General features: G+C 40.9%; 1 protein-coding gene across 3 annotated transcripts in view; it reads right to left on the bottom strand.

The window, feature by feature from the left end:
- LOC101155087 (F-box/WD repeat-containing protein 7) overlaps nt 1-23,059 on the bottom strand; it is an 84,405-nt gene that overhangs the window by 8,715 nt on the left and 52,631 nt on the right. For 2 of the 3 annotated variants that reach the window (XM_023957727.2, XM_023957729.2), the window contains 6 exons: nt 8,322-8,404; nt 7,432-7,573; nt 5,619-5,753; nt 4,323-4,446; nt 4,052-4,188; nt 3,000-3,113 (listed from right to left, as the gene is read on the bottom strand). In XM_023957727.2, the coding sequence (XP_023813495.2) occupies nt 3,000-3,113; nt 4,052-4,188; nt 4,323-4,446; nt 5,619-5,753; nt 7,432-7,573; nt 8,322-8,404 (735 nt within the window). Of the gene's footprint in view, nt 1-2,999; nt 3,114-4,051; nt 4,189-4,322; nt 4,447-5,618; nt 5,754-7,431; nt 7,574-8,321; nt 8,405-12,826; nt 13,385-23,059 lie in introns of those variants that run through there. The other variant, XM_023957734.2, reaches the window with a different exon arrangement.

Below are 23,059 nucleotides of genomic sequence, written 5' to 3'. Positions count from 1 at the left end.
CATTCACAGTTTTATACAACAAGATGAATCAGAGTTGAGAAAAACTGGCATGAAAGACGAAACATTACAAAATGCCTGGTGGTTGTAACAAATTACCGGTAGCATTACCTAATAAATAAAAGTTTTACAGTGGAGGACTTTTTGTTGCAGACTATTGTGAGGTCAAAAGAACTCAATCTGAGACAAAAGAAAGTTTGTGAATATACCAACATGACGTCTGGCACAGGATTTAGAGTCCTTCCAGGATTATTTACCAGCATGAGAGTATTTGGAATAAAAAAAGCTGCACTAGAGTCTAGAGTCTCTCCATCGAGCTGCGTTGAGACCGCCCTCAGCAACGCGGGTTCAAGCACCCACTTCAATGAAAAGTCTTTCCAAACGCACAGAAACTTGGTTCAGGCTTCCATGTTCGTGTTAACTATGCAAGTTTTCACAACCCTTTTTGGGCTTTACATACAAAACGCATGGCCATTGAACGTGCGTTGCCACTTAATCCAGGTTAGGGCTGCACGATATGAAGAAAACTCGCGATATGCGATATTAGTTATTAATATTGCGATAACGATATAATTTGCGGTATATAAACAATTAGCAAAACAACCAAAAATCTTATTCCCATTCCATTACAACAGCTTAAAATTATACTGCAAATGACCCTTGTTGACATAGGAGGCGAACATGCAACATAATAGGGCGCCATCCGATTAGTTAACAACGTGAAGGGGTCCATCTGATTGGTCAAATGCAGAAAGGGATTCTTTCGATCCATTAAACACTTCAAGCTGCCATAAGATTGTTTGGCCACATTTAAGGTAACCATTTATTGCAAATTTGTTGTCTTTTGCGATATGCATATTGCACAGCTTGATATTGCGATAACGATAAATTTGCGGTATATTGTGCAGGCCTAAACCAGGTCAAACTTTGACTAATCAGGGACTTGGATTTGATGGTGACGTATGGATGGCGTCTCTTTTCATTAATTGAAGTGCCAACCGTTTGAAAATCGATTATTGAGGAGAAATTATCAGTTTCAGTTTGTGCTCGGATGGAATTCCAAAAGACCAAGTCTTTCATATTTTGGAATAGAGCTGTATTTCAAAATAGCCTGGATCAAGATTTGCACGATTTACACGTCGACATTTCCCACCAAGCTTCTTCCAAATGTAGGTGGCAGACATGCGCTAGTAAACAGCAATACAAGAACCACCATGGCCTAAACGTACGTTCATGCAAACACGGTGTGTCCACAGCCTCAGACCAAATTCTCACTTCTTTAATTAAATAAAAGAACAAAGCTCAGACTGTCCTTCTCCTATACTCCAAATGTAAACCCTAACTGCTTTTTGCAGGTGAAAGCTTGAGTTTTCACTTTACTTTTCTTGGGATCAACAGATACTTTGCCTTAATGCTTGACTTGACTTAATTGGCTGTTCCTCTCCAGTAAGGCTTCTCTCAAGTGTCGAGAGCTAAGGAAACAAAAGGCGTGTAATCCGCACAGAGGACGTGTGCTCTGAATAAAGCAGCCATGCAAACAGATGCGGGCTCATCCCTTCCTCATACCCAATGCAAACAAACCATTCTGGGAGATAAGCATTGTAAAACCCACATACAAAATGCTGTGTGTCTGTGACATCTGCCAGAGCACAGGTGGGTTATGGGCTAAAATAGGCCAAATCTGCATGTGATATGACTCACAGACTTCTGCCACCAATATGGAGCCAGTGTGGCTAAAACTAAAAAATCTCATCTAATTGGAAGTCTGTTGGAGCCACTACAGGATCAAGTCTGTGGAGTGATCTGATCAGGATCTGCTCAGATCAGAAAACACGGGACTGACAGCACTCTAAGCCCCCTACTGTTAAGAAACCCATTTTCTGGTTTGGGAAGTTTTCAATTTAGTTCAAATGCTCGTGAACAATAGGATTTTGGTTGTTTGGTACAGCAAAATGAGTTAAGGGGTCAAAAACACCAGAAATAATAAAATCAGAGGTTTTATGAATGAAAACATTTACAATATATGGTTTTAACCAACCCCCTAAAATTAGACGCATCACTGTGTGAAAGCTTTGCTAAAGAAAAGGCTCCAAAAACCTACTATAAAACATTTTCTGTGTTTTAATGCATCATATTCTTTGGAATATAAGTCATGCTTTTTGCATAGTTTGGCCAGTGGTGTGAATTATGTTGAGAAGAAAATTATTTATGATTTTTTTTTGCCACTAGTATGGAGCCAGAGTGGCTAAAACTAATGTGTTTTTTGGCGTCTGCTACCCATACTCCAGAGCAACTTTCAGTCTGAAAGCATGGTAATTGGGAGGAAGGGTGTTTAGTTCGTATTATTATTCAATGAGCTTATTAGGAATTTCACATATTTATCCCCTTAAAAGTCCAGATGGGTAGAATTCTGAAGTGTGATTAGATCATTACAGTAATTAAGATTTTTCTATTAAAGAACTCCTGGTTATAGATCAATTTTTATGGCATACAAATTAGCACTACACCGTTTAAGTTGTGCCTCCGCCTTTAAACGGATGATCTCTTATTTCCCTCCTTAAGGCCTCAAACCAAAGCTGAACTGAGAGCTCCCACTGTAATGCAGCTCTGAGGGGATGCTTGGTTTTTTCCATTTTATTTTGTGATTTGTTGCATTTAGGTTTTGATACTAGATGCTTTTCACTCTGTTATTTTTCAGTAAGGAAAAAAAAAAGACTTAATCAAAGTGGTTATTTTTCCTTAAAAACTACATTTATCTTTAAGACATGATTTGTGCAGAAGGATTTTATTTTTTATGTAATGTTATCTCAAGTAATTTAAAACTTGAAAACTGATTAAAAAAGGAAAGTTCGTTCACATCCTTTTTTTTTTTTTTTTTTGCTTGGTTAAAAATGATGGAAAAGATCACAGAAGCCACAGAGCAGGAAAGTGAGTGCACCAGACAAAATGCTGAAAGAAAAGATAGTGAGATAAATAAATCAGAGAAAGGTTGTCAGGCTTACCTTTCCTGTAACAGCGGACCAGACTTTCAGCGTGTTGTCATCAGAGCCACTGACGATGCGGTTGCCGCAGAACTGAAGGCAGGTAATCACATGGTCATCGTGTCCTTTCAGCACCTTGAGATAAGGAAGACAAAAAGAGAGGTGAGAAAAATAGGATATTAGGAGAGGTGGATGAGGCATGGCAACGCAAATGACATGAGCAGATACAGCGATGAGTGTCTGAGGCTTTTCACATCAAAGTGAAAATGAGGTAAATGTCTGCTGGTGTTGAAAGTGTAGCAATAGTGTCGTCCACACTAACTAGTAGCAAGTGCTACTGCTAAATGAAAACAAACTAACTGCTAATTCAGGAAAAACAAACCCTTTTGGCCATTTCTTTCACCTAGCGTGGTTTAAGATTTAAGTCTTCAGTGCAGAAAAGTTTGACCCCGTTAAGGAAATGGGGTCAAATGGTTAGTGGTCAGTATGAAAAATGATCCTAAAATCATGGTAATTGGATTCCTCCACACACACAAAAAAATAAAAATGTGATCTTCCAACAATAACAAAAGAACGTTGATACAGATGATCATTGTCAGAGTAGATTCTAAAAGACACTTAAATGCAGCTCTGTGAACAAACAGAACTCTAACACATCTTCCAACCTGAACCCCTTCTGAAGGCATTTGGGCCCATCAAAAAATTATTACCACAAAATACTTAAATAGTGAGACACAAAATAAAACAGCTTTAATGAATGAAACATTTTGCCAAAAATATGCTGGCCATGCCTTTACGGATATTCCTTTTTGTGCTCATGTGAAGTAAAGATTTAAAAAAGAAGACACAAAAACAAAACCTTGCCCCACTGGATTCTTTTTAAATCAGCATTGCCTGTGTATAAAGTTACTTTTCTTCCATCAGCTTTCCATTTCAAATACTTATATTAAGCATTTTGTGACTTTGTGATCTTCGTGTCAAAGATCCACTTAGCTGTGGGTAATTTCAAGTTTGCACAAAAGGTAATGTTGAGAAGATCCCTTCAGACAAAATAAAGAAATAAATGAGAGTACCTTTGGGGATTTGAGGTCTCCTCTCCTCCAGTTAGTGTCTATTCTGTGCTGCCTGATGTAGGCACTCTTCCAGGGGCTATGGGTAAAGCCAGCCTTGACATTTCCCCTTTTCTTTGGGGCCAGAGGCTCATCAATACCTGTGAAAAGCAAAACTGATTCGATTGACACAGTTTATTTTCCAATAAAAGAAGATTCTCTTTCCACTTTAAGCTTAACAAAGCATTTCAAAATTGGAGCTAAAATGGTTACAAAAGGCTTTAAAACAAATTACCCTCTTCTCTGCATTTTTCCCTCCACAGTAAGTTGTCTTCTGCTAGGATGCGCCAGTAGCGACACGTCTGTGCGGCCTGAAGGAGGTCTTTCGGTTCCAGGAATGACAGTACATACAAGGCAAGCTTTAGACAGACAGGAAACAGAGGGGGGTTAATGATAAAGTAGATCCATCTGCTGATGCACGTTTTAACTGTGCACATCACTGGAAAAAAATGACTTTAAGGAAAGTAATCAGATTAAAGTTGAAAAATCTATTAAAAAGAATTGCTGGTCCTGACTTGAATCCATACTTCTGTGTGGACAAAAGAAAATGTACCCATTTTTTCAATTAAACAGACACAAAAACCTGTTTCACAGACTTTTATGATCAACTTTTTAAGTACAACTTGGTATGTATATTATTTGCACACAAAAAATTCAAATTTTCCCAGATTGTATAGCAGTGATTCCACTGTTGCAGGATGTCTAAATGTGCAACAGACACGTTTAATGGTGTCCCAATAACATCACAATGAAGAAGCATACATAGAAAAAGTCAATCTGTAATTAAAAACAAATCATTTTTGGCATTCTTTACTCAAATGCCTAAAAGATAAAGATTATAGGTGTGGGAACACAAAAACTTTAATGAGTGTCCAAATACCTTAAAAACCTTTGTATGATATGTTTGATGTTATCCTGCACGCTTCATCTATTTTACACACGTAATCCCTCACATGTCAGCTTAACTGCAACAGAATTCACTACAGATTTAACGTAAAGCAGAAACAATTTGCAAGCAGCTGCTTTATTTGCAACTCAAATAAAGTTTAGTTATTCTAGTTTTTTCACGCAGTTGAAAGAGGCTCACAAGTGTTTAAAAGGTCCTATTTTAATAACAGTTAACTGTATTTTTGAATTTGTTGAATTCTTCTGATAAAGGTTTTCTGTTGTTAGTTTAGTTCAAGGTTTTTCTTCAAGGTTCCAAGTAAAAGAATCACCAAAAACCCTTTCCATCTGTTCGTGAAGTCTCTAACAACTTTTTTTAGTTGAAAGTTCATTTCTAAAAGCATTTATGTTTGAACTACAAGAATGTGCCTTTTAAAAATGACTTTACACCCAATTTCAATTTTATTTCCAGCAGCTCCAGCAGTAGTAAAGGGGAGGACACCTGTCCATAAGTGAACACTATTACGCAGATCAAAAGCTAAGAACGTGTTTTATGGTGGACAGTGAGACAGGAGAGGTCAGATATATTTTCTATTGAAGAAACAGAAAAAGAAAATCAGAGAGCACAACTGTAAAAAGGTCTCACCTCTTTGGGAAGCAGGGAGATAAAGTCTCGCTGAAACTGAGGCTCTATCACCTGCATCATATGCTTGACTTGTGTGGGCTCGCAGCTGTCAATCAACTCATCCAGTGCCAGAAGCTTCTCTGGACCAGTCCAGCTCTGCGATGCACACAGAAAAAGGACAGGTTTGAAAACCAGTATGTTCATCTCTTACGGAGGTGGTTCTGTTGGGTGCAGCTTTAAAACATCAGCCTATCCGAAAGAATACTCTAAACGACCATGCAGTAACTTTGCTGGCACAGCACCATTACTATCTCATCATTGACGCCACATCTATCTTATTTATTTATTCATTTTTACACAGGATGCTCCAAAAATGTAGATAAAAAACGTAGAAAAAGGTAGCTTGAAGAATTGACTACTATTGTTTGTTGGCATTCTCAACAGGAGCCCTTTAAAGGCATCGTGCCTTGTCCAGTGCAACAATAATGGCCCCTGCTTGGTTTCCACGGCAGCAGTCGCTTGAGGCTCCTGCATCTTAACAGAAGCCATCAGTGGAAAAGTTAACCATCAGGAAGCAGCTTCAATCAAATAAATCCACAGAACCGTGTAATCTCCTCCAGCTTTAACTTTGACTTGTTAAACAGTTGCTGCTGAATTGCACTTGGACTGCACGTTCAAACCAACAGCTGCAGCTTCTCTGCCCTACAGAGCACTGAATAATGATTACAGGTTAAGGCGCAGGCTGGAAAAACTGGCACAGGCACTCCACCTATAATTTGGCAGCTAAAGGGTTTAGCCGAAGGTGCTGTTTGTTAGGATAACCAGGAGGTTCAGAGAACTCCCCAACAGAGGGAAAAACAGCATCTACTTATTTGATGTCTTCAACCTTCTGCCCCTGCAAGTTAAGCAAGTCTGTGAGTGCAAACGGAACTTAACAAAAACTCAGATTTACTACTCCCAATCTAATGGCGAAGCAAGCATCTGTCTTTTTTTTTTCTTGTTAAACATAGAGATGGAAAAAAAATATATTCTTCCTACTCCTGCTTTTTCAAATGGATTTTTCCTAAAAACCTCGTTTATCAGCATGCTAGAATGATACGAACTTTCAAAATATTCATTGCATTCTCCAGGCAAATTTTATAAAAAGCACTGCGCTTTTGCCATCGTCTTTGAGCTATCATTTATTTGTTTATGCTTTTTCTCAAATCGGGAGGTCTGCAAAAGAGCTGCTTCTCAAAGAAATTACACAAACGCAACGCAAACTTTCCCTGAGAGCAAAAGTCCTCAACACAAAACCTCCAAAAAGACAAATACTGCCTAAACAGGAACAGCAAGACCTTCTGTAGTTCTGTTTGTCGCTTTTCCAGAAACGACACACAAGCTTGGACTGGAGTAGGGAATATACTGAAAGCAGACCTGAGGCTTAACTCCGTCAGTTTTCCACTGTCCAAAACTGTCCAAACTCACAAAAAAGATTGAATAGGGAATAAAAAAATAGGTTATAAAAAATTTTCAGATGTGGCAGCTTCACACAACACTTGTGTGTGTTAATATTTTCAGGTAATACGTTTTTAATTTAACCCTGACAAGTTCGGCGTTTCATTAAAAACCAAAAATTGGAAAAAATTGTGGGTAAAGTGTAAGATCGAATCCAAAGCTTCATCATGGCGGTCAACCCAACATTAAAAAAGGAAAAAAAAACAAATAAAAAACAAATGGATGATTGAATAACTGTAAGAAATATGAAAAAAAATAGAGAGCTTTGTCTAGTAAGACTAAAGAAACAGTAACTGGACATTAAACCATTGAGAATAATGAATCCCTTTGAACTGACCTGAAAGGTTCGGAGCCATTCATGGAGACCTGTGGGGGGTTGGATTGAGGTGATGCGTCGTCTCTGTTGCCCCTGACCATTGGCTGTTCTGATGTGGCCAAATGTGGTGGGTGTGGCTGGACACGGGACAATTCCTGTTGGGCTGTAATTCATAGCAAAGCAAAACATCTCAAAAACACTGATTTAGGCGTTTAGGTGCAAGCAACCGCTATTAGACAGTAAAGACAGATGTGATAGAAGTGCATTCAAGGAATAAAAATTGATCATTTGAAGATATTTAAAGAAGTACTGCTAACTTGTAGCATTTTAATTTCCCACCTAATTTACTTAATGATAATAGCTCAAATGATGTCACCCTGGAAACTTTAACATAATATTCTATTGCTTTACAATTTTTTGAAGGGGAGGATAAAGCATTCATTGGACATCGCCTATTCTTCAGATTCAGCGTGCTGACAGCAAAAATGGAAGTTTGAGGTCCATTTCTTTATTGATTCATATTTAATGGAAGAGGAAACTGAGAAGGCGCCAGTTACATGGCAGCGTTTAGCTTTAAGTGGCTGCCTTGAACTGAAATTTTAATGTACGCACATGCCAAGACGTGCATTAAAGATGCAGCGTAAGGAAAAACATTTGGGACTCGAGGCTGCATACAATAGAGCGTGAAACGCCCAACTGTTGGAGGGCACATGCAGGATACGTCTACGTCGTGCGACACTTCTGATTTCTTTTCATGTCAAGCTCAATTAGTATATATGTGGCAGATGGGGGAACAAAAGGCAAGATGCTGCAGCAGCAGCAGCAACAAAGGGACTTGATTGAAGAGCCGTTTCCATTTTGAAGGAAAAGTGTCTCATATTGTAGAAACATTGAAAAATCTCAGACCGTACCTGGAATATTCCGGGCCTTTGCAGGGCTTTTTTCCTGAAGGGAAAGGTCGGACCTCGGGGCCATGGTCCAACTTTCTCTTCATCTGAAAAATAAAAAGGGGGAAAACATTTTTTTTTTTAGTAAATTGATCAGAAAGCATTTGGTTTTTTAATTAGGAGAACATTGACTTTGCAAGTTGCAGATTTTGTTGACTTTATGTCTTAAATCCAGTTTCTAACATAAATGGCACTATTTTCCCAACTCAAATGTGAAAACTACAAGTGAGCATTGAACACATCAGCTAGACTTATAAAAACAGTCCATCATGAAAGACACACGTTGATTGATGTCGATTCTGAACGGTCTTCTCATCCTTATGGCACAAAAAGAGCGTCACCCATTGAATAGTAATTCCAACCCACACATGCAAACCCAAACTCCAAAAACACGACTAAAGAATACTTTCACTGGATACATTTCTGATTTATACAAAAACTTCACAGACAGACCAGCAACTCTGCTCTTTCATAATCTCCATTACCTTGATGTGTACACATGACCTAGTCCCTATTACCACATACCCTGCTGTGCCTACAAAGGAGTGTCTGTAAAAGCCTGGGCATGGTCATTTGCTTCATCCAGTGCGCATCTCTGGCAAGACTGCTTTGCACATGGAAGCAACGGCTACATCCTGGCTGAGCTCCGACAAAACAAACAAGCCGGCAGAATAGTTGAACACCGGCTGTTAATGTCTCACCAGAAAAATAATCCTCACTAAAAAAAAAACAGCTGAACTTAATGCTTCCATCACGATCTAATGAACAGCTCAGATTGAAAAATAAAATAGTCTTAAAACATTGTCAAGTAAAGTGTGAAAATATCTACTTAATGGGATGACTAAGTAATCCTTTATGTTATGCATCCATTTCCCTTCCTATTTGAGCAACAAATAAATTGGATGAAAGTGCAAAAAAATAAAAAGCATTACAGTTTGGAATCAAAAACAAGTCATAAGATTGTCTGTTTTTGTGATCATTGACCCAAAACTGAATTCTAATACATATCAGACAAAAAAACAAGGCTGAATTAGGTTGATTTAAGGAACATGTGGCATTGTTTACCTATGACTTGCTCATCAATTTCCATAGAAACAAATCAATCAACAGATCCTTGTACTTCAAACTTTTTCAGATTCATATTTTACCAAGTCAAGCCATTTAAGGCAAAAGCCATTCAGCAACGCATTGTCTAGAGTTGAAAGGTAAGCACATTCTGTGCTGAAAACTCATTGTTTAGTGGCCTTAATCACATAGTGGAATACAGTAAGAGCAGAAACTACATTTCAATGGCACTTGCATTAATCTCTGAAGAAAACAATGGCCTTTTGAAGCAAGCATGTTATTGTAGCCTTATAAGCTGCTCAGAAAAACAACACTGGACATTTGACTCCATGCTGTCTGGCTCTACACTGGCATGATTACACGTCTATCTTAAGATGTGTGCTTTTTTTGTTTATCACTATAATTTAGGAAACGTGCATATGTGTGCTTGTCCTCTGAGGTTTCTCCACATAGGCACAAATATATGAAAACAGCAAGTCATGATGGAGGAATTCAGCTTTTTTTTTTTTTTTTTTTTTTGTTTGTTTGTTTGTTTTTTTTGGGGGGGGGGCTGTTTTTCTTTAGAACCACAGAAGAGATGAATCATGAGCAGCATATCTGCAAAGGCATCCAGAAATTAGAAATCAATGCTGGACACCCTAGTCAATATTTCCTGAATACAGATTCAGTCCCCGATAACAAATGGCAGATTTCCAACAGACGTGTCTGTGATGAGCACTCCAAAATATCCTGCAGCTTATAGCCCCCTAACCTTGGACTGATCTGCACAACGATTTTGGATTCTTTCTTCCCAATTCAGAGCCTGACTGAGAATTGCTGAGTGCTGAACTCCTTAGGAGCAAAGATATTGTCTTTAAAGACCCACTCCATTCATCTTTTGATCTATTGCTTCAAGTGGCCATCTAATAATGATTATGCCATTTTTTAGCCATACTTTAAAAAACAAACGCTTTTTGGTGTCATTTTCTAGGACATAGTTTCTGCAGAGCAGCAGGAGTTCATTAAAAATTCACCTCTGATTTGTGGGCGGGGACTGTTGGCGTGCCCCTCCACACTACCCATCTGTTTACATGCTTTCCCTCTAGCTTACAGCCCCTCACAACTCCAGCCTAACATTACTGGCGAGCAATACTGGAGCTTTTTGGCCGTACAGTTTTCCGCCAGATCGGAGGAGGAAAACAAAGACCAACATGGATCCAGTCGTCTACAAATGGATGCAGAGTGGAGCAGGGAGCTTGTGGCTCGTCTATTGTAGCTTCTACGTCACAACTAGAACCTTTTTCAAGCGTTATTTTTTTTCGTCTGCTCCTGATTCACAAATATTTGAAATAAATACTCAGAAACGCAATTCTAATCTTAATTTTATAAAAATGTCCATTATGAGATAAATGCTACAAGAACATGTTTAAAAAGACCAAAAACACAAATCAAATCAAAGTGGGAATTTAAAATGGATCGGTGTTCTGCACAGTTTAAAAATGTTCAAACATTTAATTTCCCAGACTGTATCTAATTAAAACAATGAAAAAAAGAAACATCTGAGAGGTTAATCCATGTGCTTCATTCAACAAATAAAAATCACAGTTCCTACTTTCATGCTAAAGTATTGTATTTTAAGTTAAAAAAAGGTTTTAATGGATATATATTGCTCCACCCTGGACAAGTAATTTGTATAGATAATGTCAAATAACAGACAAGTCACAAAAAACAATCAACTTGTGAGGGAAAATTTCTGAAAAATCTAATGAAATACAATTAAAACAACACAAACACTGATTACCATGTTTTACAAAAATATATGTGTATTCAGCTTATTAAAGACTTGTTTTAAGCGATGAATTACATTTCTACGGTGTGGGTCTTCAACCCATCCACCCATCTTCAAAAAAAGACATCTCACTGCAAAGGCAGTTCAGTAGTCAAGGAGAGCCTGGGTGTGTGTATGCATGCAGTGGGGGTGTGGGTGCTTCCGAGAGAGAAAAAAAAAAAAAAGGAGGGAAGTGGTTGGCTTTTCAGGGTGAATGTGTCTCACTGAGAACATGGATAAAAAGAGAAACTTCAAGCTAAATGTGGGAATGAAGGGATAAAAAACAAAAAAAAGTACGGAGTGTAATCAGCCTCTTCTAATGTTTCAGCCTGGGAAAAAGTAACCAGAGAATGCAGTGTTTGTAAATCACCACCAGCAAGTCTTCTCTCCTCCCCCCCCCAGGCTTCTCCCCACTTGACAAAAAGAAGAAAAAAGAAGGACAGATGGATGTGCAGCAGGTTAATGATGTTTTAAAGATTGCAATCAATTCTTGCGTAATGTGTTTACGGCATTTTGCAGTCACTCGAAAAGTCTCATTTTTCAAACAGTCTTTCAAGGGGTCACTTAAGTCCCCCCCCCACACCCACCCACACCCTGACGAGTGACAGACACCTTTAACCTCTGAACCGAACACTTTCAACAGAGTGGATCAGAGTCCAGAAAAGCCACTTCAAAAGCACGTTTGAATCCTCCCTAAAAGTAACGGCTTTGTTTCTAAATAAAGGTCACTAACCTGCTAGGGGTGAGAAAGAAAATATTCAGGCTCTGCAGGAGAATTCCGACAAAGTACATTAAACTAACGGGGGAAAAGGCAACCGTTTGATCTAGAAACCACAACCCACTCGGTTAAAAACAACCCTCTGTGCTGATCATTAATTAGATACTCCTGTTTGGACCATTTCACTTTTTGTTCTTCTACACCACAACATGCCATTCATCCTGGGGTTGATTCTCAATCACATAGTCTGACACAGTGACCCATTATCTCTGGTGCCTGAGGCCAGAGCACAGAGTCAAGGAATAGGCTCCACTCCAACAGGCAGAGGCAGGCGGATCACATGGATGCATTTGGAGTAGACGGCGTAGTCAGGAAGAAGATAACTGCAGCTGCATTAAGTACAGTTAAAACATCTGTAAATAGAGGGAGAAAGTGCCTGCTTCACTTTGCCTAATTTAAAGTCTGTAGAGCGGAGGGCAGATGGAGGAAACATCAGTCATGGATGTTTGAGCAAAACGGAAACACTTAAATGAATTTAGTCAGGCACAGACTGAATTCTTCATGAGAAAATGTTATCTTAAATAAAAAGAAAAACCAAAAAATAAAAGCCTTTTATGTGACTAAATTTAACAAAAATAGTAAATGATGAGAGCAGGCCAAGTGAAGAAATAATGGGTTTTATTATTGCATGTAACTAACGTTACATTAAGGCCCAGCCAATTAAACAGGCGTCTGCTGTTCATCCTCAGAACTGGCCGCACAATCTGCAGCCAGAGAGACGCGTCAAAGATGATGAGGGCGACGGAGCGCGTCCAGCTTTCAATCATGACGGACGACAGGATGCGCCAGAGGTGACACACATGCAGAAAGCCTACTCACTTTGTAGAAAATCATCTTTAAAGTGCCGTAGAACCCCATCCTTGCAGTCCGGTGGGTTTGTCCTTTCTCCCTCTTCAGTGAAAATCGGGGAAGTCCGGGGCTGCGCGCGCGCGGAGGTGGCTCGGGCGGTGTGAGGAGGGCAGCGTACTTTCAGGTAAATCCGACGCCGTCTGCGGTGTGGACATGCTCGGGCACGTCACCGGACTTGCGCGCAGGCAGTAGATTCCCACGGTGCAGGCATTCGGGCAAAAAAATTATAATAATTACCAAAAAAAGGGGGGGGGGGGGGGGGGGACGCAAACACTCCACCGTATCACGACGACTTCACGCCAGGAGGGGAGGAGGGGGTGGGGGTGTTGGTCGACTGCTTGAAACAATGCGATGCGACGATCCCGGAGGCTCAAGCGCCGCCGAGCAGGGAGTGAGCAGATGAGAGGGGAAGAGGGTGACACTCGGCAGCAAAGGGGGAGGAGTGGATGCGGAGCGCGTCAGAGCGCGGAGGTTCGCCCTCTTCCTCTTCACAGGCTGCACGACGGCTCCTCCGCGCAGGAGCGGAGTACAGCCTCCCTGGCGGAGGCGGTGGGAATGGTGCAGTCCTGCTTCAAGACTGGGGAGGGGGGCAGGTGCGCAGCAGAGGAGAGGACGCAGAGAAACCAGGGTGGAGGGGAACGTGAAGCTCACTTGTTGCAGAGAGACCCCCCCCCACCCCCCAACAAATTAATTTTTGAGACCGTTTAGATCACATAAAACAGTTCCTCCTGTAACAGCCCATTATTTATCAGAATCCAGAGGTTTACTCAAGCGTTATCCTGAAGGAAGGCTGCATCTTCTCTGCAACAAAACAGAAACTTCTACCTGTTTCATTTTATTTTTCAACAATAAATTAGAGGTGTAACTAGTAATCGACTTCATTAATGAATGGATTTATATTCCTATGATCCAACCAGAACAATCTGAGGCAAGTTGTTGATGAAAACGATCTTTCTACCATTATATAATTGTTTTTAAAAATGAAATCAATCCATTATAATCTGTATTGGAAAATACCATTTGAGTTGAGAGATGGTAGCTTCGTTTAACTCTAACGTAAAAACGATCCAGTGCCATTACATCACAATGAAAATCAACTATGAATCAGATCGCCAACCACAAATTACAATATGAATCGAATCGTTAAAATGAATCATTACAGCCATACAATCAACGCAGCAGAATATTTTTATATGGCTTCAAATAAATGTCAGAATATCCACATTCGTTTCAGAGGAAAAAAAGCTAAGTTTTCTTATTCCTTTTGTTATTTAAATGGCATTGTTTCCACTGGTGGGCACAGACTATAAATGACCTGAATGCTCCTCACGGCACCTGCAATCCATCCATTTATCCAAACACTTGCAGGACAGTCTCCAAGACTGCCGACCACGTGACTGAAACCATGTGAATTGATCCATGTATGCTGCACCTGCTTATTTGCAGGCCAACATTTGCATTTTCATGGCCGACTGCACCTGCCCACTTGAGAACACTGCACCTCCGGCAGCTTCACACTTCTCATTACAGCTAGAAAAAAAAAGAAGACCACAGCCTCCAGAAGGAAGGCAGATCTAGTTTAAAAATAAATCAACACCGTCTGCAGGAGAAGGGAAATCGTCATAACCTTTAGGAGTGTTTTGAAGGGAACCCATTGAGAAAAATCAACAGAGAAGGCGTTGCTTTAACCTTTGTTTAGCCATGGCAGATTAACTCAGCAGAAAACATTCGTCTTATCAGCGTGAACAAATAGAAACTCAAATCTCAGTTAAATAGATTTGTGTAATTTACACTTGTCTGACATCTAAGGGTGCCAACAGTTCCTTCTCTGTAGGCTGCAGGGTCACGAGAAGGGCAGTATTCACAGGTGATGGAGCAGAGATTTGGCAGCCTTTCAAAAATACTACTGACAAGCACCTGTAATTACTGTGTGACCTGGCATGGGGGACGATTTCAAAGATAGGACAAGACTGCAAAATCTGTCAGAATTGACAAGTTAGATTTTTAAAAAAAGTGCTGTCTGCTTGGAGATTCAAGATTTTGTTTAAAACTTAAGGAAACACAGGGAATTTCTGAACAGACCCAGAAAGTTTGAAGGGAATTCAACACTCCACGTACATCACCACAAAGCAATTCACACAAAAGCATTCAGGATCAGTGGATGCTGAGGCACATGAGACAAAAGCGATGGGAGCCCCGTCTTTGTGTGTTTTAAGGTGGCTCTCATGAGGAAGGCCCGCTCGATGCTCCGTGCTGCCTCAACCTTTACACAGCACACAGGAATGCTTGGCATGCAAGAGAGGTTTCACTGTGGCCTTTCAAAGGGCCTTGGCCTCCTTTGTCGCGTTCCTTCTGCTAGCTGGTAAAGCATTAACAGGCCTTCTCCTGATACCGAGCTCCTGCTCATCAAAACTTGAGTCTTGCTGCACAGAGCGGCGCAAAGTCTCACCTTTTTTTTTTTCTTCTTTCTTAGTCAGCTTTACATCTTGCTCTTTTTTTAATCAACAAATAAGAGAACATTCCCATCAGACATCAGCAGCTTTGCTGGAGTGGTTAAACAGCAGAGCATGACTACAAAAAAGTGGAATTGCAGAACAGTATTGAGAAAAGATGAAACTTTTTCTGTTGCCTGCACAGACAGACTATGTCAAAGCTTCAGTAGTACATATTAAGATACTCTTCAGTTAGGCATTTCAAAGGGCATTTGAGCAATTAGGCTTTGTTCTTTGAAATCTTTGATATTTGAATTAAACTAAAACAATAGAATGTCAAAATTCACATCGATTGCAAGAAAATCACAAACTGTGCAAAGGATTTTATAAAGGGAGATTTAAAAAAAAATTCCTTTCACGACTGTATTTTGTAATATTTTAGTAGAGAAATTCAAAGAACCTGCAAAAAAAAAAAACATTATGAGTTAAATAATATAAATATTAATCATTTTTGTACAGTTAAAAGAATCTAAATGTGCATCACTAAAAGGTCCCAGTGATGTACTCCCCTAACAGTCAAGTACTAGGTCTGTGAATAAGCCAATTTATTTTAAGTTAACACCTAAGAAGAGTCAAAAGTAGCTTTAAAAATTCCAAAACCTAAAAATGACTATAAACATTAAAAATACTTTTATAAAACTATGTTTATTCTACTATAAAATACAAAAAATGCGTGATTAAAATTCCTTCAGCAAGAAAACAACTCGATCTCTTAAAACTATACATTAGGGAGTTGTGTCTCTCGACAAATAAAATTGTTTAAGACAAAAACAAAACAAACCGCAAGCAAAAGGCAGGCTTTCTCCAGCAAATGTTTGAAAACTAAGTGACGGACTGAATGAGGCAAATACTTGTTAGGCAGTGATGCATCACTAAAGAAGTTCATGCCATTGTGTGACCATCTCCTCTGCAGGAAAAATGAGAAACGGGGGGCTTGTTCTGAATAGATCCTCCTAAAACGGAGAAGGCAGGACAGATGCACAGCGTGAGAGGGAGCCTTAATGAATAAGGAAAACTATAGATCATAGTATTTCTTTTGTAAAGAATTATCTGCAAGCATTCGAATTTCGTTCTGTCACAGACATTTTAAAGGTTAGGTTGAAGATGGACAACTTTCCTTGAGGAAAACAATGTGGCTCATAGCAAATGTAGGGGAGGTCAGTGCTTTGCAATTCTTAACAATCAGTTAGAAATTGGATTTGAAGAGGCAGAGAGTTTAAAACACAAGAGGCTATTCCCTGAGAAAAACTTTACGAATCAACACTAAAATCTACACAATAAAAACCAGAATACAAAAAATATGTTCCCTTTTTTTGCCTTAAGCAATTTAAAAGAATTCAAGCTTGTAAAAAAAAAGTTGGAGTCAAACAGTTCTGTGGTGAAAGAACAACTTGTCTCGAAAGAAATTGTCAGTCACATATTTACCCTGCAATAGTCAGTCATAATGTTGTTGCATTGTCTTCATTTTATCTCAATTGTAAGAGTGTTTATAGCCTTAAAACAGTTTAAAAAGAAGTTGTCCTGCAATAATCTCTTATCTGAGCTCTGCACTACAACATAGAACACCAGAAACACAGCTAGACAACATTTCAAAGCAAATTCCCTCTCCTAATTGAATGACCGTGTCGTTCACAGAAAAGTTCAAAGTCGAGCCGAGCCTTTTAGCTAAAAATACTAAGTTTGTGGCGGTTGACTTTTAACCACGTTGTGACACAGCCTTCGATGCGAGGAACTAAACTGGAAAAGTTGAAATGCTTCACAGGCACGGATCCTACATGAACAGTCCAGATACAAGCAATCACCTAACAGAGTATTGCAATCTAAAGCCCATGAAGTAATTATATGAAGTTGCAAAATTCACAGGCAACTTTTGACCTAGATGTACCTTTTTTTTTTTAAAGAACTTATAATAAGGTTAGATGGAGCATAAACTATTTAATGGCAGCATGAAAAATTTTTATAGAACCATTTTGTTATTTTCCCAACTTCTGATCGCCTTTGTTCAATAAGTCTATCTAATTTTGCATTTGGATGGAGCCTACGCTGTCACATCCCTTTCAGAAAAGAAACAAGCGTTCTAGAAATTTGTGTGATGAGCAGAGGAAAACTTGGCTGGGTCTGGCAACATTATTTTGACAGAAGCGAATAAACCTCTTTAATCATACAGAATTACCACTCTGCATGCCAGATGAAGCAGAGAGAGCCAATCTGTGCATGCAAGGTGCAGCCCGTCATTATAGAGCCCTGAATGTTCGTGACATGGTGATGGGAACAGTGCGGGGACACTGGGACACTGGTTTGCCTTGACATTAAGTCAATTATACTTGGTGAGCAGCATTCCTTTGGTATTTTTCCCATCCTTCAACAACCTCTATATCTTTTCAAAACAGACATTTGCAAATTATAATTCAGATCAAACACTTCAACAGGAAACATGGAATTATATGAACTGAGTGGATCAAAGATCAGATGAGGTATTTAAAGTGTTACCACCAAAAAATATTGATTTATCCTAACATTTATCAAGAAATACCAACAGGTTATGAAATTTAATCTAATGACAATTAAATATCAAACAAGCAAACGGAGTATGACAATTATCAAATAAATAAATAACCCGGCTCAACTTGTAGAATGTCTAAGAGACTAAAAGTTGTGAAGGGAGGAAGCTCCTGTACTTTTTATTACATGATTATCAGGGGATAAGCTTTTTCTTTCCCACCAGTTTGGACAGCGACCGGTGTTTGAAACTGTATAATCATTTCAGGCAGTTTGGTCTACTTCAGTCTTTGGTTCGCTTCTGAAGTGCGATGTGTGTGAAACATTGACAGTAAATAAATGGAAATAAACAGCTATTACTCAGTCATTGTGCTCCTCAGAATAACCATTCTTGCTCCAATACCTTTTATTAACGTACTAGCTAATCCTAATTTTCTTTATATTTTTGCTGTAGCGCAAGTTATTCAAGTTATAAACTGACCAATCAGATGCCTCACTAAAAGTAGGTGACCTCGCGTAAAATGTTTGAAGGGTTTCAGTGGAAAGGGCGTGACCTTCTAGCGTGCTCACTCCTGAGTGACGAGGGTGGTTGCCATAGAAATGTAGATGGACCAATCAAGGCTTACTGGGGACGTCTGGCTCCAAAATGGCGACTGAATTAACTTTATTTAGTCGGAACCGGAAGGAAGACATTTTCTATGGGTGACGTCACCCATAGACGTTCACTGGATTATACTATTGTGAGAAAATAATAAAGCCACATTCACATTAACAGCGTTGATTTGCCCCAGGATTTGGTTAATGTTGTGAATTTTTTTCTTTTTTTTGTTAGCATTCATACTGGGTCCACAGCTACCCTAGTGTGAAAACAACACATTGTGGTCAAACCAAACAGGGAGCAGCAAACAGTTCAACCTTTCTCTAATCTACCCTCTCTGGATGAACGTGTCCAAAGCCACTTTTTGGAATTACTGTCTGTGATGGACCACCAGCTCTGTCAGTAACTACAACCTTTGAAATATCACACGACTGTTATCGACTGCCATGTCTGATGGCAAAGGCTGTCAAAAAGTGACTTTATTTTACAAGAAATATCACAAAAGCAGCAGATGAAAGACTTTTTCCACGTTTGGATGTTTGTTTGACGTATGAATGATGCAACGTTTGAGCAATGCAACCTGGAGTTTAGACTATGGAGGGGAATGTTACTTCACTGAGTGTCGTCAAATGAAAAATCTACAACCAGACTGCAGTTAATTGGGATTTTTTTTTTTTTTTAAGTTGATTTTTACAATGTAAAACAAAGGGGGAGGTGTGGGGAAAAGCAAGAAAATGAAAGCTTTTGTGTTAAAACAAATGTTTTCAAATTATTTACTTACAACTAAATGCTTCAGCATTTTCATTAAAAGCAGTGACATTAACAAACTGACAAAATTGTGGACAATTATGATTTCAAGGTAGTAATGACAGTGTATTGTTGATTTTTGGTTTTGTTAAACAATGTGATTACCCAACACCTACACCAAATTTGTGTGTGCTTGTGAAATAGTACTATATATATACATATATATATATATACTCACACACACACACGGTATATATGTATTTTTATTTACCCCCCCCCCCCCCCCCCCCCGTAAACTGAGCGTGCATTGCGGCATGACTTTTGAATACTCGTAGGTTACACATTCTACTTTGTATTGTCGTGAAATAAATAGATGCATTTGACATTTATGCAAAAAAGGAAATGCATATCACTAAAATTGAATATTTGGAGAGCATGGGAAAGGGATTGGATTATGTTATAGTGACAGTAAAATATCCGTTTGCTAGATTAAAGGTGCGACACGGAAGGAAAAGGTCAAGGGCCATAAAGATTTCAATCAGGAAGGAGTGAAGAGTAGTGACCCAGGAATGCCCTGAAAGCGTCTCCCTACCCCCAACCATTCACACACTCACTAACAAAGACAAACCTTACCATAGTAGTAGATTACAAAACCATATTGTATTTAATGCAATGTGGGGAAAATTTAACTTAATTTTAAATAAAGAAAACAAAAAAAAACTTTTGCAAAAAAGTAATAGCAACAAGTCGTCTGAAATTATTAATATTTGTTGTACCAATAAATAGAAATAATGAGAAATGACATGACCTGACTATGTTACTGCTTAGCTGCTGACAGGAACTGGCTGATTCACAGTTTAACCAATTACTAATCCTGAGCAAGGAGTCAAGGCAACATGAGCATGAGAACATCTGTACAATGTCACTAGTGTAGCATGAGCGGAAACCTACATTAAATATTAGTAAAAGATTCAACGTTTTTAAAAATATTTATAGTGATTATAGTAAAAGACAAAAATCAATAGATGTAGAATTTTAACTTAGAATAATGTATGTAGTAGCCCACAGTTCAGTAATGTTTTTAAAAAAGATTTTTCCTATAAAACAGCATTCACAACAGTTGTCTACTGTCTTTCTTTTAAGTCCATCCATCTAGAGTAAATCTTATAAATTAAATACTTTTGCATTGATTTATTTGAGAAATATATTAAATGGTGCACATTTAAAATGCACGTTAGGCATACTTCCTTCCAAAAAAACTGATTTGGCCAAACTGAAATTTTATATGCCGAACAGCCCAGACATTTTCAAGACTCCAAACATGATCAATATTAAGGTGGTTGAACCACTGAATTCTAAGTGGATCATGGGTTTTACTAGGAGGGTCATCAGCAGGAAGCATGTTGACAGCTGCATCAGTTGTGAGGCAAAGAGAAAACATTACAGACTTATAAAAATCCTTGCTTGAACAGAAGTGCACAGTGGGGGAAAAGGGTATTTGTCAGTCACAGATTTGGCAAAATGTCCCACTTAAAACAATAAGAGATTAATCTGTAATGTTCATCATAGATTCACTTTTTTTTTTTTTTTTTTTTTTTTTTTTTTTTTTTTTTTTTTTTTTTTTACTTGTCCTGTCCAACAGCTAGGCAAACAGATGAGAGCTGAGGGCCTCTTGTGTTGGACATATTTTATTTTAACAAGAGGGGTTATTCATCTTCAGACAAACCAAAGGTATGTCTGAATAAACCCCTTTTGTAATTGAGGCCAAACTTTATTAATTTCAATCATGTTTGAAAATCTTTGGTGTTGGACCGGACGGAAAAGGAAAGAGGGGAAGAAGAGAGAGGGACGTTAGAGAGAGGGGGGGGTAGGAGGGTGATAATAGGAGGGGAAGGGGGGGTAAGACCATGAAGCAGCATAGAGCAGACAGGTTTACTGGTTGTTTATCGTTACGGTACGGTTCAAATGTAGTACAAAAAGGGCGGGGCCTGTTCACACACACTCAAATATTATCAACACACCTGCTAGCCGCAAAAATGTCCACATGTCAACATGCACACAAAACAGATAGTGTTCACGAACGCATACCTATGCCTTTAAACCAACTAGTGTGAAATCTTTCATTCATTCAATCATGCAAACTATTAGTGCAAAGGTGAGCTAACACCTGTGCTCAGGTGAGTGTTTATGTTCTTCTAAAATGGATGGTGGAATGTGAAAAGAAGGAGGAGGAGCGCCCAGCCACCCCCACACCCATACCCCCGCCGCAGCAGCAGCGGCAGCCGGAATTCCCCCAACGCCACACGGGAACAGGCAGGGAACAACCGCCCCCCCGGCGACCAAGACCGCCACCCAGGCCAGGGCCAGCAGGACCGCCGCGAGGCCCCCAGAGCCAGAGAGCAGGGAGGCGCAGAGGGAAAGAGAGCGCCGCCCCAGCCCAGCCAGGAAAGCAGCCCCCCGCCGCGCCGGAAGAGCCCAACGCAGGGCCCCACCGGAGAGGGACGCCCACAGCCCCAGACGAGCACCCCTACCACCACCCAGGAGTTCCGGGCCATCCCCCCGCCCCGACCCCAGGTACGAGCCAGGACCCCCCAAGGGAGACCCGCTCCGCACTCCAGGCAGCCACCCACCCGGCCCACGGTTGGTCCAGGTAGGAGCAAGGCAGGGGCCCGCCGCCCCCGCCCAGGAGGGGGGAACCCCGGGGAAAAAAGGGCGGCCCACAAGGGATGTTATAAATATGGCCCGACCAGGCTCGGCCATGTTGGAAGTTTGGCGGGGCCCAGCGCCCAGGGGCAAGGACCAGGACCCACCCCCCAGGGACACGAACACCCCCGGCTCAGGTGTAATATGAACCCCCCCACCGTGCGGAGAGAGCCCCGCCGGGCCCAGGGAGCCGGCACCCAAGGGACACGGCCGCCATCGCCAAGGGGCCCGCACCCCCCACCAGGGAAGGGGTAGGGGACAGATGGACCCAGGTCCCACCTTCCTTGTAAAATGTGTGTGCGTGTATGGGTGTTTGAGAGGGTGTTTGTGTGCATGTGTGTGTGTTTATGTTTGAATGTATATATTGAAGGGGGAGGGGTGTGTGTACTAAGGGGGGTGCAGTTAAAATTGGCGAGTAGGGCACTAAGGGGACATCTCCTGATTACTCACAGTGATGTCCCCTCACCCTCCACACCAAGGGGCCCTAAATGTCTAAGGTGCGGTTAAAATTGGCGGGTAGGGTGCCAGGAGGACATCTGCTGCTTGCTTGCAGTGATGTCCAAGCACCCCCCCTACCAAGGACCCTACATGTCTAAGGTGCAAATAAAACCGAAAGAGGGGGGGCCCACTCCATACGGCAACCATAGGAGGGGGGCCACTCCCAAGTAGCCCCCCCCCAAGGCGCATCGCAGGCTAGACCCCCCACCCCCTCACCCTAATATGAGGTTATATAAGGAAGGGGGTAAGTTGGGGACAGCTGGTAGACTGTCCCCCGGTGCTCAAACAGCCGTCCCCCAGCCCACCCCCAGCAAAGGGGCCAGGGCCACCCAGCCCAGGGGCCCACCCCCGGAGGCGCCGACACCCCAGGCCCGGCACCACCCACCCCACACAGAGAGAGAGGAGCCAGAAAGCGTCGCCCCCCCCCCGGAGCAAGCCCAGGCCCCCACCCCCAGACGCCGGCCCTAGAAGAGCTCTGGTCAGGCCTCGACGGGACCGAGGAGGCCAACCGGCCGAGGCAACCACTGATTGCCTCAGCGGAGACCCCGACCCGCTAGCCCCCCCGACCCGTACTAATAATGGGCCCCCCCTCCCCCCAGAACGCCCCCCCACAGGAAAGGGCCGACAAGCCCCCCACCCCACCCCACCCCAGACCCCGCAGCCGAA

The sequence above is a fragment of the Oryzias latipes genome (assembly GCF_053564925.1).
Source record: "Oryzias latipes strain Hd-rR chromosome 1 unlocalized genomic scaffold, Olatipes_Hd-rR_3.1 chr1_Y".
In the NCBI taxonomy this organism is placed as follows: Eukaryota; Metazoa; Chordata; class Actinopteri; order Beloniformes; family Adrianichthyidae; genus Oryzias; species Oryzias latipes.
Note: the sequence above shows the minus strand (reverse complement) of the source record. Positions and strands in the feature narration are given on the sequence as shown.